A 13,427-nucleotide genomic window follows, 5' to 3' on the forward strand; every position below is an offset into this window, starting at 1 on the left:
GTAGCTAAGTAGTTACCTAATACAGCGGGAAAATTCAAATTTCTGCTCAGTAGGATATAACAATTCTAATTTCAATAGTATAAGTAATATTTTTTAATGAATCAAGCAATTCTATATCATTTTTAAATAATGACTTCATCAAGGTTGCCTTATCATAGTTGCTATGAATTAAGAATTACCAGCTGAACATTTTATTAACAAACTTTAGTGGTGTTTTCGACCTGTGTAGATAAATGTCTCCCTCTACAGTTGGAATTAAAAGCCTCTCTAGGAAATGTTTTTGAATACGGCTCTGAGCAAATGTTGAAATTCTTGACTCAACCGGTTAACATGAAATAACATGGTGTTATTTCATTTCGTATATGTTGGTTGAACTATTTGTTTCAGAAACGCTATTGTGATTTAATCTCGGAATTACATTCTTGTTAGTTTTCGTATTAAAAGGCTCTCTGCTGCACACATTTGCAATATTCTTATGTAATTGCGATCTGATTGGTTACGTAGCCTACCTTACCTTGAGGTTACCTTGAGGTGCTTCCGGGGCTTAGCGTCCCCGCGGCCCGGTCGTCGACCAGGCCTCCTAGCTGGTTGCTGGACTGATCAACCAGGCTGTTGGACGCGGCTGCTCGCAGCCTGACGTATGAGTCACAGCCTGGTTGATCAGGTATCCTTTGGTGAAGCCTATGATGAAGGCTGAATTTATTATTTAGTGTACAACACAAGGGAAGTTTTAGATTAGGAGGATAAGACGTACATACCATCCTTAAATAAATAGTGAATACGCAGCTATATATTATAAATATTTGTTTGAGTAAAATTAGAGTACACGCCCTAATAGCTGACCAATGGTGTGCCAGTTGCTTGGTGGGTAGACCCGCGTGAGGACCAATCAACGAAGGCTTAGTCTTGGCGCCGCGGTCGGCCAAATGTCACTTGACAACGTAAAAATATATCATGAATACTAGTATTACTGCGTCATCGTGTTGAGCTAAGCCAGGGTGTTCCACTGACTGAAGGGTGAGACGTTTTGTGTGTACGTGCGCAGTTCTAGTCCACACATCGCTGTGTATGTGGACTTAGGGTAATTATATACCTGCGTGCACATACATTAATTATACCAGTTGTGCACAAATAACTGATATAATTACATGTCTCGAGCGTTCACAACGTCACTAAAATGATGTACTAAATTGCCCGAACTTAATTTAACCGAGTATTGAAATTAGGTACTGAACCTAATTCGGTACCCATGAATAGATTTTTTATTACAAACAGTTTTTGGCCTTAGGGGATTTATACGTCAAAAAACGATGTTTTACTTGAGAGGACGGGTTGTACATGAACACGTGCACATACTTGTATATGGCTTGTATATACGTGCACATAACTTGTATATGACTTGTGTGCACGTGTAAATACTTGCATATGGCTTGTATGCACGTGCACTTACAGGTACTCATATACATGTGCACATTAGGGCGCTGTATTGCAGTAGTCAGTGGAGTCTGTTCATTACCGAAAGATCCACAGTTCGCTTCGCACGGCAGAACAGTGAGGCTTGGAAACGTTTCCTTTCATCTAACAGTAAATATAGGTACCCGGGAGTTGGGAAACTGTTGTGGATTGTATCCTGGGAAAGGTCAGTCGTTGAGCTAGGTCTTATGAAGACCATAAAACACTTACCGGGCTCGCTGTCCCCACAATTGGAACCAAACAGCAGCACAGCTGGGGAAAATGAAACTAGTATTTGAGTGGTTAATGCCTTAATGTTTACTGAACATAGCAACACTTCCGTAAGTTACCTGCTACATAGACTCCTCGGCATGGCGCCTTTTTTTGAGAATTACTTCCGTAAGTTCCCATCGTCATCGGAGATGCTTTTAATATGACGTTAAATTCTGAACTAAACTAATTTAAAGTTGCATTTTTCTAGATAATTTCCCAGTGTCATCACATGAACCTAAACACACTACTGTATCAAATTATTAACAAAAGCAATTTAACTCAAATATTCCATATACAGAAATTGTTTACAATTATTGGATAATTAGAAATACGTTTGAAATGCATCAATTAAGTGATTAGAAATCACTTAATTGATGCATGGATGCTAACGTGTATGGTATAGCCTCAGGCATTGTGGCTTACAGGTAACTTGTGAGTTGATGAACACTAGAATGCCACATGCTGGCAAATGTCAAAGGCGGGAATGGTTAACTAGAGCGTTGGGAACTTGTAGTGGATACGGGTGGTGATGGTGGAAGCTGCTTGGTGGAGGCGCAGGAGGAGGCGGTACTGGTGCACCTCCATCTCCAAATCTGCGCTGCAAAAGGTAAACCAGAGTTGAGTGTCGTGTGATGACTCTGCTTACTGGTGAAACCATTAAATCTTGATTACAAATTACAACTGTACTCCATGACACTTGCTCTGGACACACGAACGGACTAATATCTTACACATACACACACACACGTAAGACCAATCCTGGAGTATGCGGCCCCCAGCATGGAGCCCGTACCTTGTCAAGTATATTACGAAGCTGGAAAAAGTTCAAAGGTATGCCACTAGGCTTGTCCCAGAACTGAGGCATGAGTCACAAGGAAAGGCTGCGTGAACTGCACCTAATGTCGCTAGAAGACACAAGAGTTCGGGGAGACATGATCACCACATACAAAATTCTCAAGGGAATTGACAGGGTAGACGAAGACGGATTATTTAACACGGGTTATATACTTCCAATACCTATATTCCTTTTCCAACCTATATTTTCCAAGTAAGTTTTCTTCCATCTTGCTCTGCTGAAGTCAAATGAATTATTACATGTTCACAATTGGATGAGTACAATTAGGTAAGGGAGAGGGAGTTGTCAGGAGAAGCACCAAGCCATTACTACTATATAGCACTGGGAAGGGATCAGGATAAGGATTTGGGATGGGACGGTGCCCAACCACTTGGACGGCCGGGAATTGAACGCCGACCTGCAGGAAGCGAGAGCGTCGCTCTACCGTCCAGCCCAAGTGTTTGGGCTGGACCCTCTTACCATTAAGACAATAGTGTCAGTAACGAATTTCATAAATTATATCGACCAAAACCTAATCGGGATATTTCTGTAAGTGGAACAATACTAAATAGATTTTCAAAAAGGTAAGCAAAAGATATACAACATACAAAAAACAAACTTGGGAGTGTTGTACCACTAACCTGGAGAGTTACAGCCCCGCTCCTGTGCCAGGTAAGTCCACTACTGGCTCACCATAGCCCGTGCTGTTTGAAACTTTCTGTTTCCAGTAGCTGAATCTTAAACAACAACAACAAACTAACCTGGACACGTGGTGGTGAGGCGTGTATTCCGGGTGTAAACATGTCAAGGCGTCTTCCTCTGACGCTCTCTCCACCGCTCCACCTGATAACCAATCTTACTTTCTTAACAATATACCTGTAGTCATTAAAGTTTACACATTCATATTAGTCAACTAATTTTTCTTATCAGTAAGATTGATTTGAAGATCAATAAAGTTATGTATCGGCCGATATATATCCTTACTTAAATTCAACTTAATTGACTCGTGAAGTCTGCTGGCTTTATAAGGAAATGTTTGAAAGGTCTCACCAAAGTGTGTGGTGGTGTAGCAGGTTGAAGAAGAGACGTAGTGTTGGTCAGGACTAAGAGAGTGTACAACTGGTCGGTCATGATAGCCACAGTCGTCTTCCTCTCCCTTCTCCTCCTCCTCCTTGAGGTGTCCCCACGTCTGCTGCTGCACTCCTTCTTCCGCACTTCCTGCCACACCCTTACCTGTTGAACACACATGATAGACCTCGCAGGCTCGCACTGTCTCCAAGTTTCTTATCTCATAAGTACTACGTCATTAACTACAGTACTGTAATTATATCACTTCCTTGTAATTTGCCCACACAAATGAGGTAAATACGAAACGAACCTAATTCATCGCTAATATAAATTGCTTACATTAAATTAAGAACATTGTGGTTCAATTCTTCCTCAATCCATTATGTTATTCTCTAACATAGTCTTCCATTGCCCAGAGCGCAATAAAGATGTTTATATCTTCGATCAGTTAGAAGAGCATATGCAAATTAAGTGCAACTGCATAATTAACCCTTTCACTGACGAACGACCACTTAAGAAGGCCTACATGGAGTCAATCAGTACCTAACCTTAATAATAAGAATTTGTATTAAAGATTGTTATCATAAGATAACCCAATATAGTAATTATACACGACAAGACAGAGCTAGCGCATGTCAGGGACGGGCAGGATCCCTGAATGTAGTGTGCATGTTCACTCTTTATTGTCACGCTTATTCACTGGAACAGGAAGGTAGCAGCTCTTGGGTCTCTTGTTGTTTCAATTGCCCGACCACTTAGACTTGCGGTAGAGTGACAGTCTCGCTTCATGCAGGTTGTCGTTCAATCCCCGACCATCTTCCAAGTGATTTGGCCACCATTCCTATCCTCTTTCCTATCCTAAATGCTTATTATCGTACCCCTGGCCACTCTATCGTGCCCCGTTCCACACCAATTAATATTCCAGAGATCCTTGTGCACAGGAATCTTACCAGATATATGGAAAACGGCAAACATAGTACCAATCTATAAAAATGATAGTAAAGAGGAACCGCCAAACTATAGACCCGTGTCATTAACAAGCGTGGTTGTCAAAACACTAGAAACAACAGTTAAAGCTAAATGGGTCGAACACCTAGAGAGTAATGACATAATAACGGACAGACAGTATGGTTTCCAAACAGGAAGATCCTGTGTAACAAATCTACTTAGTTTTTATGATGCAGAGATACTACAGGAAAAATGTTGTTAGAATGACTGTGTCTATCTGGACCTAAAAAAGGCTTTTTATAGTCCCCCACAAGAGGCTGTTCTGGAAACTGGAACATGCTTGAGGGGTGACAGAGAGGCTTCTGACATAGATAAACAAAATTTTCTCTGACAGACAGATGAAGCCAGTAATCAGAGACAATGTATCTGACTGGAGGAGTGTTACTAGCGGAGTACCACAGGGTTCAGTTCTTGCACCAGTAAAGTTCATCGTCTGCATAAACGATCTACCAGAAGGAATACAGAATTATATGAACGTTTTTCGAATGCTGCTAAGATACTGGGGAAGATAGGAGACACATACGATTGTAATGCCCTTCAAATTGATCAAGATAAGTGCTAGGAGCGTCAAGTGGCAAATTGAATTCAAATAAATGCCATGTTATGAAATGTAGAATCGGAGAAAATAGACCATACACAACTTACAAATTATGTGGAAAGGAATTACAGAACTCTGATAAAGAACGAGGCCTAGGAGTGGTTTCTGATAGTAAGCTGTCGCCAGAGGAACACATAAAGAACATTGTGAGAGGAGCGTATGCGTCGCTTTCCAACTTCAGACTTGCTTTTAATTATATGAATGGTGAAATACTAAAGAAACTGTTCATAACTTTTGTGAGACCAAAATTTGAATATGCGGCAGTTGTATGGTGCCCAAGTCTCAAGAAGCACATAAATAGACTGGAAAAGTGCAACGGCATGCTACAAAATGGCTTCCGGAACTGAAAAACGAGAGTTACGATGACAGACTAGAAGCGTCAAAATGTCATAACTAAAAAATAGAAGAAAAAGAGGTGATATGATCACCACTCACAAAATAATAACAGGGAATCGACCAAATTGTCAAAATGGAATTCCTGAAACCAGCAACTTAATGAACAAGAGAACACAGATTCAAGCTAAGGAAAAATATTAGAAAGTTTTCTTTTGCAAACAGTGGCAGTCGGTTGGAACAAACTAAGTGAGAAGGTGGTGGAGGCCAAAACCGTCAGTAGTTTCAAAGCGTTATACGACAAAGAGAACTGGGAAGACGGGACACCACGAGTATAGCTCTCATCCTGTAACTACACTTAGGTAATTACACAACCAATACACACAAACAACACCCACATACACATAAAACCCCAATAGTACATTACTTACTGTTCTGAGTTGGAATAAGATGGAGAGAAGTGTGACCTGTGTGCGCGTACAGTGTGGGAGAAGAAAGATCTCCCTCCTGGGGATCCCACCATGACTCTTCACACACGATCAAACTGTCTCCAGCAAACTTCTCCTCGAACAGTGTTTGCCCAATCGTCAACTGGGGCTGGTAGTCACTTCTCTCTTGCTTGAGCGCCAGTGTCGCATGGTACTCATGAGAGCTGGTTGTGCCCTCCACTTCAGAACACATTACTTGGGTTGGTAATGCTTGGTACTCGTGCATCATATGGACTCTTGGTACATCATGCTGCTGGTGAGAGTCGACAATGTTCCCCGGTTCAGAAGATGTCACCAGGACTCCCGGTATTGCCTGGTACGGAGCTTCTCTACTCTCTCTAACCTCGGATGGCGCCTCTTGGATAATCGGGAGAGTGTAGTACTCCTGGCCATCTTTCGTATATATATTATGAAGAGGTCCGAAAATAAGAGGCGATAACTTTCGACTCTGACACTGGTTTCGACCTGTTGAAATGGTTTTGTTATTCTAGACGCATGTAACTTGGGTGTGTAGCGAGTATAAACAATATACTCGCTCCAGACTCGTCTCAGCATCCTCCAATAGGTTGGAAGGATGGAAGGAATGTTAACTGTAATTAGGGAAACGGTATGAGTGACTATTCAATAGTTAATATTCAATATTAAAAATAATAATAATAATAAAATAAATAAATGCTTATTCAGGTAAGGTACATACATACAAGAGGTTTTACAAAAATTTATAGATTTTAATAATTGTTATTATTGGTAGTAGTAGTAGCAAGAGAAGTAGTAGTAATTGTATTATTATTAGTAGTAGTAGGAGTAGTATTGGTACTATTATGATTATTGGTAGTTGTTGCAGCATTACTAGAAGTAAACAACATTGTTGTGTCTCACAACTTGTGTTACAATTCCATACTGATGCGCCTTCAACAGAAAGGCAATAACTGTTTAAGAGAAATACAACAGTTTCAATTGATATATTTGTAATGTATAAAGATAAAATTAAGCAGCATACAATTTATTAAGCATGTTTTTATCATGTTCATGAAGTAGTAGTAGTAGAAGTAGTGGTGGTAGTAGTGGTAGAAGTAGTAGAGATAGCAGTATTAGTAGTAATATAGAAACAGTAGTAATAGTAGTAGTAGTAGTATAAATATTAGTAGAAGTAGTAATAGTAGTAGTAGCAGCAGAAGACTTTAGTGGTAGTAATACTATAATATTTACGTGATTTCAAAATGAAACATATCATGACGTCCACATAAACTGTCACGGTGGAAAAAGAGGCAGAGATATAATACTTACTTGAGTTTATGTGAGAGCCACTAACACTAATGGCCTTGACGAGGACAGGACGCCTGCGGCTTGTCTAGGCTCCCCCAGTTGCCTTGATCTTTTCCAACTGAACTTTAAAGGCTAACAATATTTTGTCATTAACAGCTTCGTCGGGTAGGCTGTTCCATGGGTTAATAACCCTGTGGGTGGTAAAGCACCTCGTGTTCTCAGTCCTACATTGTTGCTTGTTGTGCTTGAGACCGTTGCTCCTTGTTTGTGATACACCTGACTTTTTAAATACATTTTCCGGATCAACGTCTTCCAATTTGTTCAGTATTTTAAACGTTTCAATAAGATCCGTCCTGTCATGCCTGGTTTGTAGTGATGTTAACCCTGTGGCCTTCAACCTTTGGGCTGGACGGTAGAGCGACGGTCTCGCTTCATGCAGGTCGGCGTTCAATCCCCGACCGTCCAAGTAGTTGGACACCATTCCTGCCTCCCGTCCCATCCCAAATCCTTATCCTGACCCCTTCCAAGTGATATATAGTCGTAATGGCTCGGCGCTTTCCCTCTGATAGTTCCTTCCTTCCTTCAACCGTTCCTGATACGGGAGTTGACTTATCTCTGGAATGATTTTTATTGCCCGGTGTTGCATTTTCTTCAGAGGAGCTATGTCTTTCTGAAGATGAGGTCTCCATGCTTGGATACAGTAATCCAAATGGGGACGCATCAGAGTTATACAATTGAACCATTACCTTCTTTTCCTTGAAATCGAAGGTAATCTGCCCGAAACGCTGCGCGTACTAGTGGCTTTACAAGATTGTAAATACTATGCTATGTATTCTCTCTAACCTAATGTACCTTCTTGTATATAAATAAATAAATAAATAAATAAATAAATAAGGTACGCTTGATTATTCCAAGTGTTTGGTTAGTTTTTATTACTGCTGCTCCTACCTGCTGTGCAACTTTTACTGAGTGGTGGATATTGACTCCAAGGTCCTTTTCTTCATCAATCTGGCGTAATGTAATATTATTTATTTGGTGGTTGTGGCGTGGGTTGTTGTGCCCCACATGAAGGGCCTTACATTTGTCAATATTAAAAAACATTTGCCAGTCATCTGACGATACTTGACGATTATTTGAGTCAGCTTTTGCAAGCGAACATTATGAAAACATCTTTTAAACAAGACCAAATACATCAACCCAGAAGCATATGTGTCTTTGCCGCTTCAGCTGATGACAGGAATCATTCAGCTGGTGGTGGCCATGATAGTTCACCTTCCAGTGGTTCATGACGGAAGGTGGTCAGTAAGGACGTGACGAGCGTCCAGACGCCACCACGTCAAACACAGATATATTATTTAACAATGTACGAGTTCTCTTCGTGTAGTTTTTTGTAATACACAGAAAAGTGCAGCTAGAAGCAAATGACTTGACGATTGTTAGCAGGCTAACGAGCTCTCATACAGCTCGTCGACTTAAGCCTTACTCTGTAAGGTTTCCTGTAACACGATTCACCAACTGGTTTACAATCAGATCCATAATTACTATGTGGTGGACAGTTAAGGATTGGTGCTTAAGCATCTTTCCTTGCCCAGGGCTCGACTAGGCTTGAGCCTGTCCGTTGTACCACTAGGATTTTAATGGCAGTAGCGGCGTGTCCGCTGTCAGGGAAGAACTAAAGAAGAATGAGAGGGTATTTAACAAACTTCTTTAGATCTCTAAGAAAAAGTAGTGAGAAGACAAGTTTGGAATCAAATTATTTTATTATAATACTGAAAGCGGATAATTTTTGTAACAAGTGTTCAGAAGCTGGGACGAGTATTTAGGAAACCGCAAGAGATGTGATCCTATCAATAACCTTGTGTAACAGACAAAGAATGAAGGATACTTTGGACAATAAACTGTGTAACTAGCTCATCAAGACTGTAACTTGCTTAGCTAAATGAATGTTGGGGTTCAGTTCCTGAAGCCCATTATGCGCCCCTGTAGTTCCCACTACCGCCCACAGGATGGGTATGGGGTGCATAATAATTGAAATAAAAACTAAAAACGATGTGAGCTGTCGGTTGGTTTCAAGCCTATTTTGTGTCCTTAATGAAGGTGGTGATATTTAAGTGCATACAACAATGAGAGGGTTGTTATGAGATGGTCGGTAGTGTAGCTCTCCGACTGACTGATGACATCTGTGTAGACCTTGATGGCTGTACCCTGGGCGAGTACCTTCACAAACAACGCCAGCTGGTGAGCATGTTTATATCAACCTCCTGCAGGAACTTTATGACTGACCAAAGTGTTCTGTAACCAGCATAACGACCTATATAAATATATACAGCAAAATATAAAATATGAACACTGCATCACTCGAGAGGATTTATATAAATATTAACGAGAAATTGTCAGAATCATAAATGAGTTAGTTAGATAAATTTTGAAAATTATATAAATTTGGAAACATGTATACCTGAGAGAGGTCCTAGCGTGTTGTAGTTGACCGCCGTGTTTGGACGGTCCTCAGTGTTAGGTGGTGGAGGGCGGTGGAGAAGGCCACTCCAGCCGGGAGCTTCCTTTATCTCTACTTCCACCATCACACACGACGGTAAGGGTAAGTGCGACACTTGGTTGACCTTGGGGACTCCAGGCCAGGGAACTGACCACTCCCACCACTTGCTGCCGCCCCTTACTGTACAACCTTCCTCCTCGCCCATACCTTCACCGTCACCCGCCTCGGTGGACACTGCTGCCTGATGACACACAGCTGCGTCAGGTGTGAGCGGACGTGGGTCCTGGAGCGTGTTCGGTGTGGGTACAGGCCAGTCATTCGTGGGTGTAGATGGGCCACGACACGGAGAACCAGATTCACACATTGTATGGAAGACGGCAAAAATGATGGTAAGGGATGGACGAGAGTAATGGAGGTAGGGTTAACTGGTGTTTGGCAACATACATTCAGGTCGGGAGTCGTGAACGACAGCCACGAGGTCTCCTCAAATACCACTCACGACCCAGGGTGACAAGACGCAGGAGAGCGGGTAGAGCGCCGCTCACAAGTCCGTCATCCACGCTGCTGATCTAAGGAGTGACTTGGGGTGACATCACCTAGACCGGAAAATACACACACGGATAATATAATATACCCGCTCCTGTATAAGGAAATGTATATGTTTATCTCTCAGAATGTTTTGTAATATGTTTATTGTTTGTGATGTGTGTCTATGTATGTATTAACACGATGTACTGAACGGGGTGAGAATAGCTTGAGCTACCTCATTCCTTTGTGTGTATTGTACCTCAATAAACTTATTTCAATTTCAACTCCTGTACCCAACAAGACTAACTGAGATACTCTTTAGCAACGCAACAATACACACATGGCATATCTGGAGGCACCTAAAGATTCAAATACACGAAATAACCCTTTCTTCGTCTGTGATTCAAACACGTTATGGCGATAAAAGTTTATTACTAAGTTTAATTATTGTTCAATTTAATTATAAACTGTAAAAAAAATTATATTGATTCCGATCTATTTGTTGCTGCCGGAGGCGGTTAGTTTATTGTGCACCCAATACTCATCCTGCGAGCAGTAGCGCAAAAAGGATTACAGAGGGCACAAAAGGTCTTGATCAGACCTCAACGGAGATTATTACATTAACAATTTTATCTATCCTCCACACCTTATAATTACAATGTCAGCTAGTTACAGAGAATGCTCTATTTCAAGAGCTATATATTTACAGTAATTATGATGAATTAATGAAATAACGAGCACTTCAATAGTGGCTAAATTAACCTTTGCACATTCCTTTTGGTAAGTATAATATGGGTAATTAACATTGGTGAAGTTTTACCCTGGGTAAATAACTTGATAACATTAACGTTGAAAGTTAACAGTGCATTGTAACTTGTTGATTTAAATAACTTGAAAGTTTAACATCGTGAAGTTAACCTTGTATATTAAACTATAGTAAGTGTACTACGGGTAAATTTAATAATGTGTAATTTCCAGAGAGTAAATCTAACAATGGGGAATTGCATTGGTGAAAGTGCTACCTTGGGTAAGTTAACAATGTAATACAGTAACATTGTATGAGGGTTAACATTGTATTACCGGATGGTAGGTCCAGTGGAGCCCCCGGACGCCAGGCCACAGCAGGGATCCCCCTTTCAGTATAGGTGTGGATGTATCATGTTTCTTTCTTTCCTACACAAGAAGATAGTTAAAAATTATCCCGACCTGCTTGAAGCAAAGTAAAATCAACCTAAGATTGTTATATTAATTATAATATATGTTTTACCCCAGCGTGAGTATCAATCACGCGACCTAAAAATGGAGGTGTATCAAGCCTCAAATTTTTAAAAGGGTGATTGACCAACCCGTGCTCCTAAGTTTTTCCCAACGTCTTTGATGAGATTCTGTAGTGGATCTCACTAAAGACCTTACCAACATTACTTTTGAGAGATGAAAGTCCGATTTCCAAAGTTCAATCAAGTTTATTGAACTGTCTCCGATAATTCCGCCGTAGAGAGATCAGATCAGGTGAAGGCATTTTGAAAGGATGGTGGTCATGCGACAACTTTTGGATGTCTGCCCTGTCCTGACCTTGTCTTGACGGCCTCAGGTCTGTGTGCTGCTCTGGTGATGCACCTTGGACTCCGGAAAATTCTTCAATACCGTCCGCAATTCTTAAGGTGAATGGAATAGTATGCACCCACTTTGCAAGTGTAGATTCGGTCATATCGCGACCTTGAGTAAGTCAACCAATGTTCTTCATTGAAGGCATTAGAACCTGCCCTATGGTCGTATCTGACCACACACCAGCACAGATGAGCTTGTAGCTCATCAAGAAAATCGTGAAGTTGCTGTTTAGTCAGAGCTGATTTGTTTTTGTATTGAGGCAGGTATTTTCTCCCCTGATTCCATGTATGACTAACCATCCTGTGAGATGGGAATATTAGATAAACTTATATGTAGTTTTTGATCTACACTGTGTAAGCTTTCATATAGAATACAGTAGCAGCACCTGTGTACACCTAAGCTTGTTAATACAAATAAGCAAAAAACCCTATCCGCGATTAGTGAAGAAGCCTAAAAAAAAAATGGTGTAAAAAAAAAAATCTAATTTAATTTTATTTTCCAGTTGAAGCATTTCTTGGAGATAAATATGCGCAGATTGTGCATAGTGGCAAGTTCAAGTTCTTGTTTATTGAGACAAGAAAATACATCTCAAAGGGATAGAGAAGCTTAGGCTATTTCTCCCCCCCCCCACACACACATACAGAAGCATACATGGAAGACGCTGGAAGACAGAAGAGTTACGGGGGGACATGATCACCACATTCAAGGTTCTGAAGGGAATTGATAGGGTAGATAAAGATAGGCTATTTAACACAAGGGGAACACGCACAAGGGGACACAGGTGGAATCTGAGTGCCCAAATGAGCCACAGAGATATTAGAAAGAACTTTTTTAGTGTCAGAGTGGTTGACAAATGGAATGCATTAGGAAGTGATGTGGTGGAGGCTGACTCCATACACAGTTTCAAGTGTAGATATGATAGAGCCCAGTAGGCTCAGGAATCTGTACACCAGTTGATTGACGGTTGAGAGGCGGGACCAAAGAGCCAGAGCTCAACCCCCACAAACACAACTAGGTGAGTACATGGCCGCCATGGTTAATGGATCGCCAATATATGTTATAGACTGATTATATAATTCAGCCTAGCTCTAGATCAGTCCTTTCAGGTTTGTTATACAAAATAGACTAACTTACCTCCATTAGCTAGCCAGAATATAGACTAAATACACGGCGCCTGGGGAGCTCATCCATATATATATATCACATCTCTAATATTTTGCCGAAAAAATGTAACTGAGAAATTAAAACCCTTATGCCAATCTTTACATTTAAAATTTACGGAGAATAATTAATTAAATGACGGAGATATGTATAAATGAAGGGAGACAGCGTCCACGTACTTACCGAGAGTCCGCCATCATAGGTCACTATTTTACCGCCTATTTAGCAATTGCAATAATAAATATATATTGCAAAACAAAAACAAACACTATATATAATATTATATTCAAATATATATAGAATTATCATAGT

At 40.7% G+C, this 13,427-nt stretch overlaps 2 protein-coding genes across 5 annotated transcripts in view; both read right to left on the bottom strand.

The window, feature by feature from the left end:
- Positions 1-13,427, bottom strand: part of LOC138349497 (uncharacterized) — a 691,637-nt gene that overhangs the window by 384,730 nt on the left and 293,480 nt on the right. The gene's annotated exons all lie outside the window — the stretch shown is intronic.
- LOC123756421 (uncharacterized) lies at positions 1,747-13,328 on the bottom strand. Of its 4 annotated transcripts, XM_045739574.2 has the most exons (7): positions 13,299-13,316; positions 11,427-11,519; positions 9,780-10,414; positions 5,999-6,520; positions 3,611-3,793; positions 3,322-3,403; positions 1,747-2,323 (listed from the first exon to the last, which is right to left on the bottom strand). In XM_045739574.2, the coding sequence occupies exons 3-7, from the start codon at positions 10,180-10,182 to the stop codon at positions 2,218-2,220; spliced, it is 1,296 nt and encodes a 431-aa protein (XP_045595530.1). In that variant the 5' UTR covers positions 10,183-10,414; positions 11,427-11,519; positions 13,299-13,316; the 3' UTR covers positions 1,747-2,217. The 4 variants fall into 4 exon arrangements, with proteins under 4 accessions (XP_045595530.1, XP_069187253.1, XP_045595531.1 ...); XM_069331152.1 differs by lacking the exon at positions 11,427-11,519 and having other exon boundaries at positions 13,299-13,328; XM_045739575.2 differs by lacking the exon at positions 3,322-3,403 and having other exon boundaries at positions 13,299-13,317.

Source organism: Procambarus clarkii, chromosome 25 (assembly GCF_040958095.1).
Source record: "Procambarus clarkii isolate CNS0578487 chromosome 25, FALCON_Pclarkii_2.0, whole genome shotgun sequence".
NCBI classification, from domain to species: Eukaryota; Metazoa; Arthropoda; class Malacostraca; order Decapoda; family Cambaridae; genus Procambarus; species Procambarus clarkii.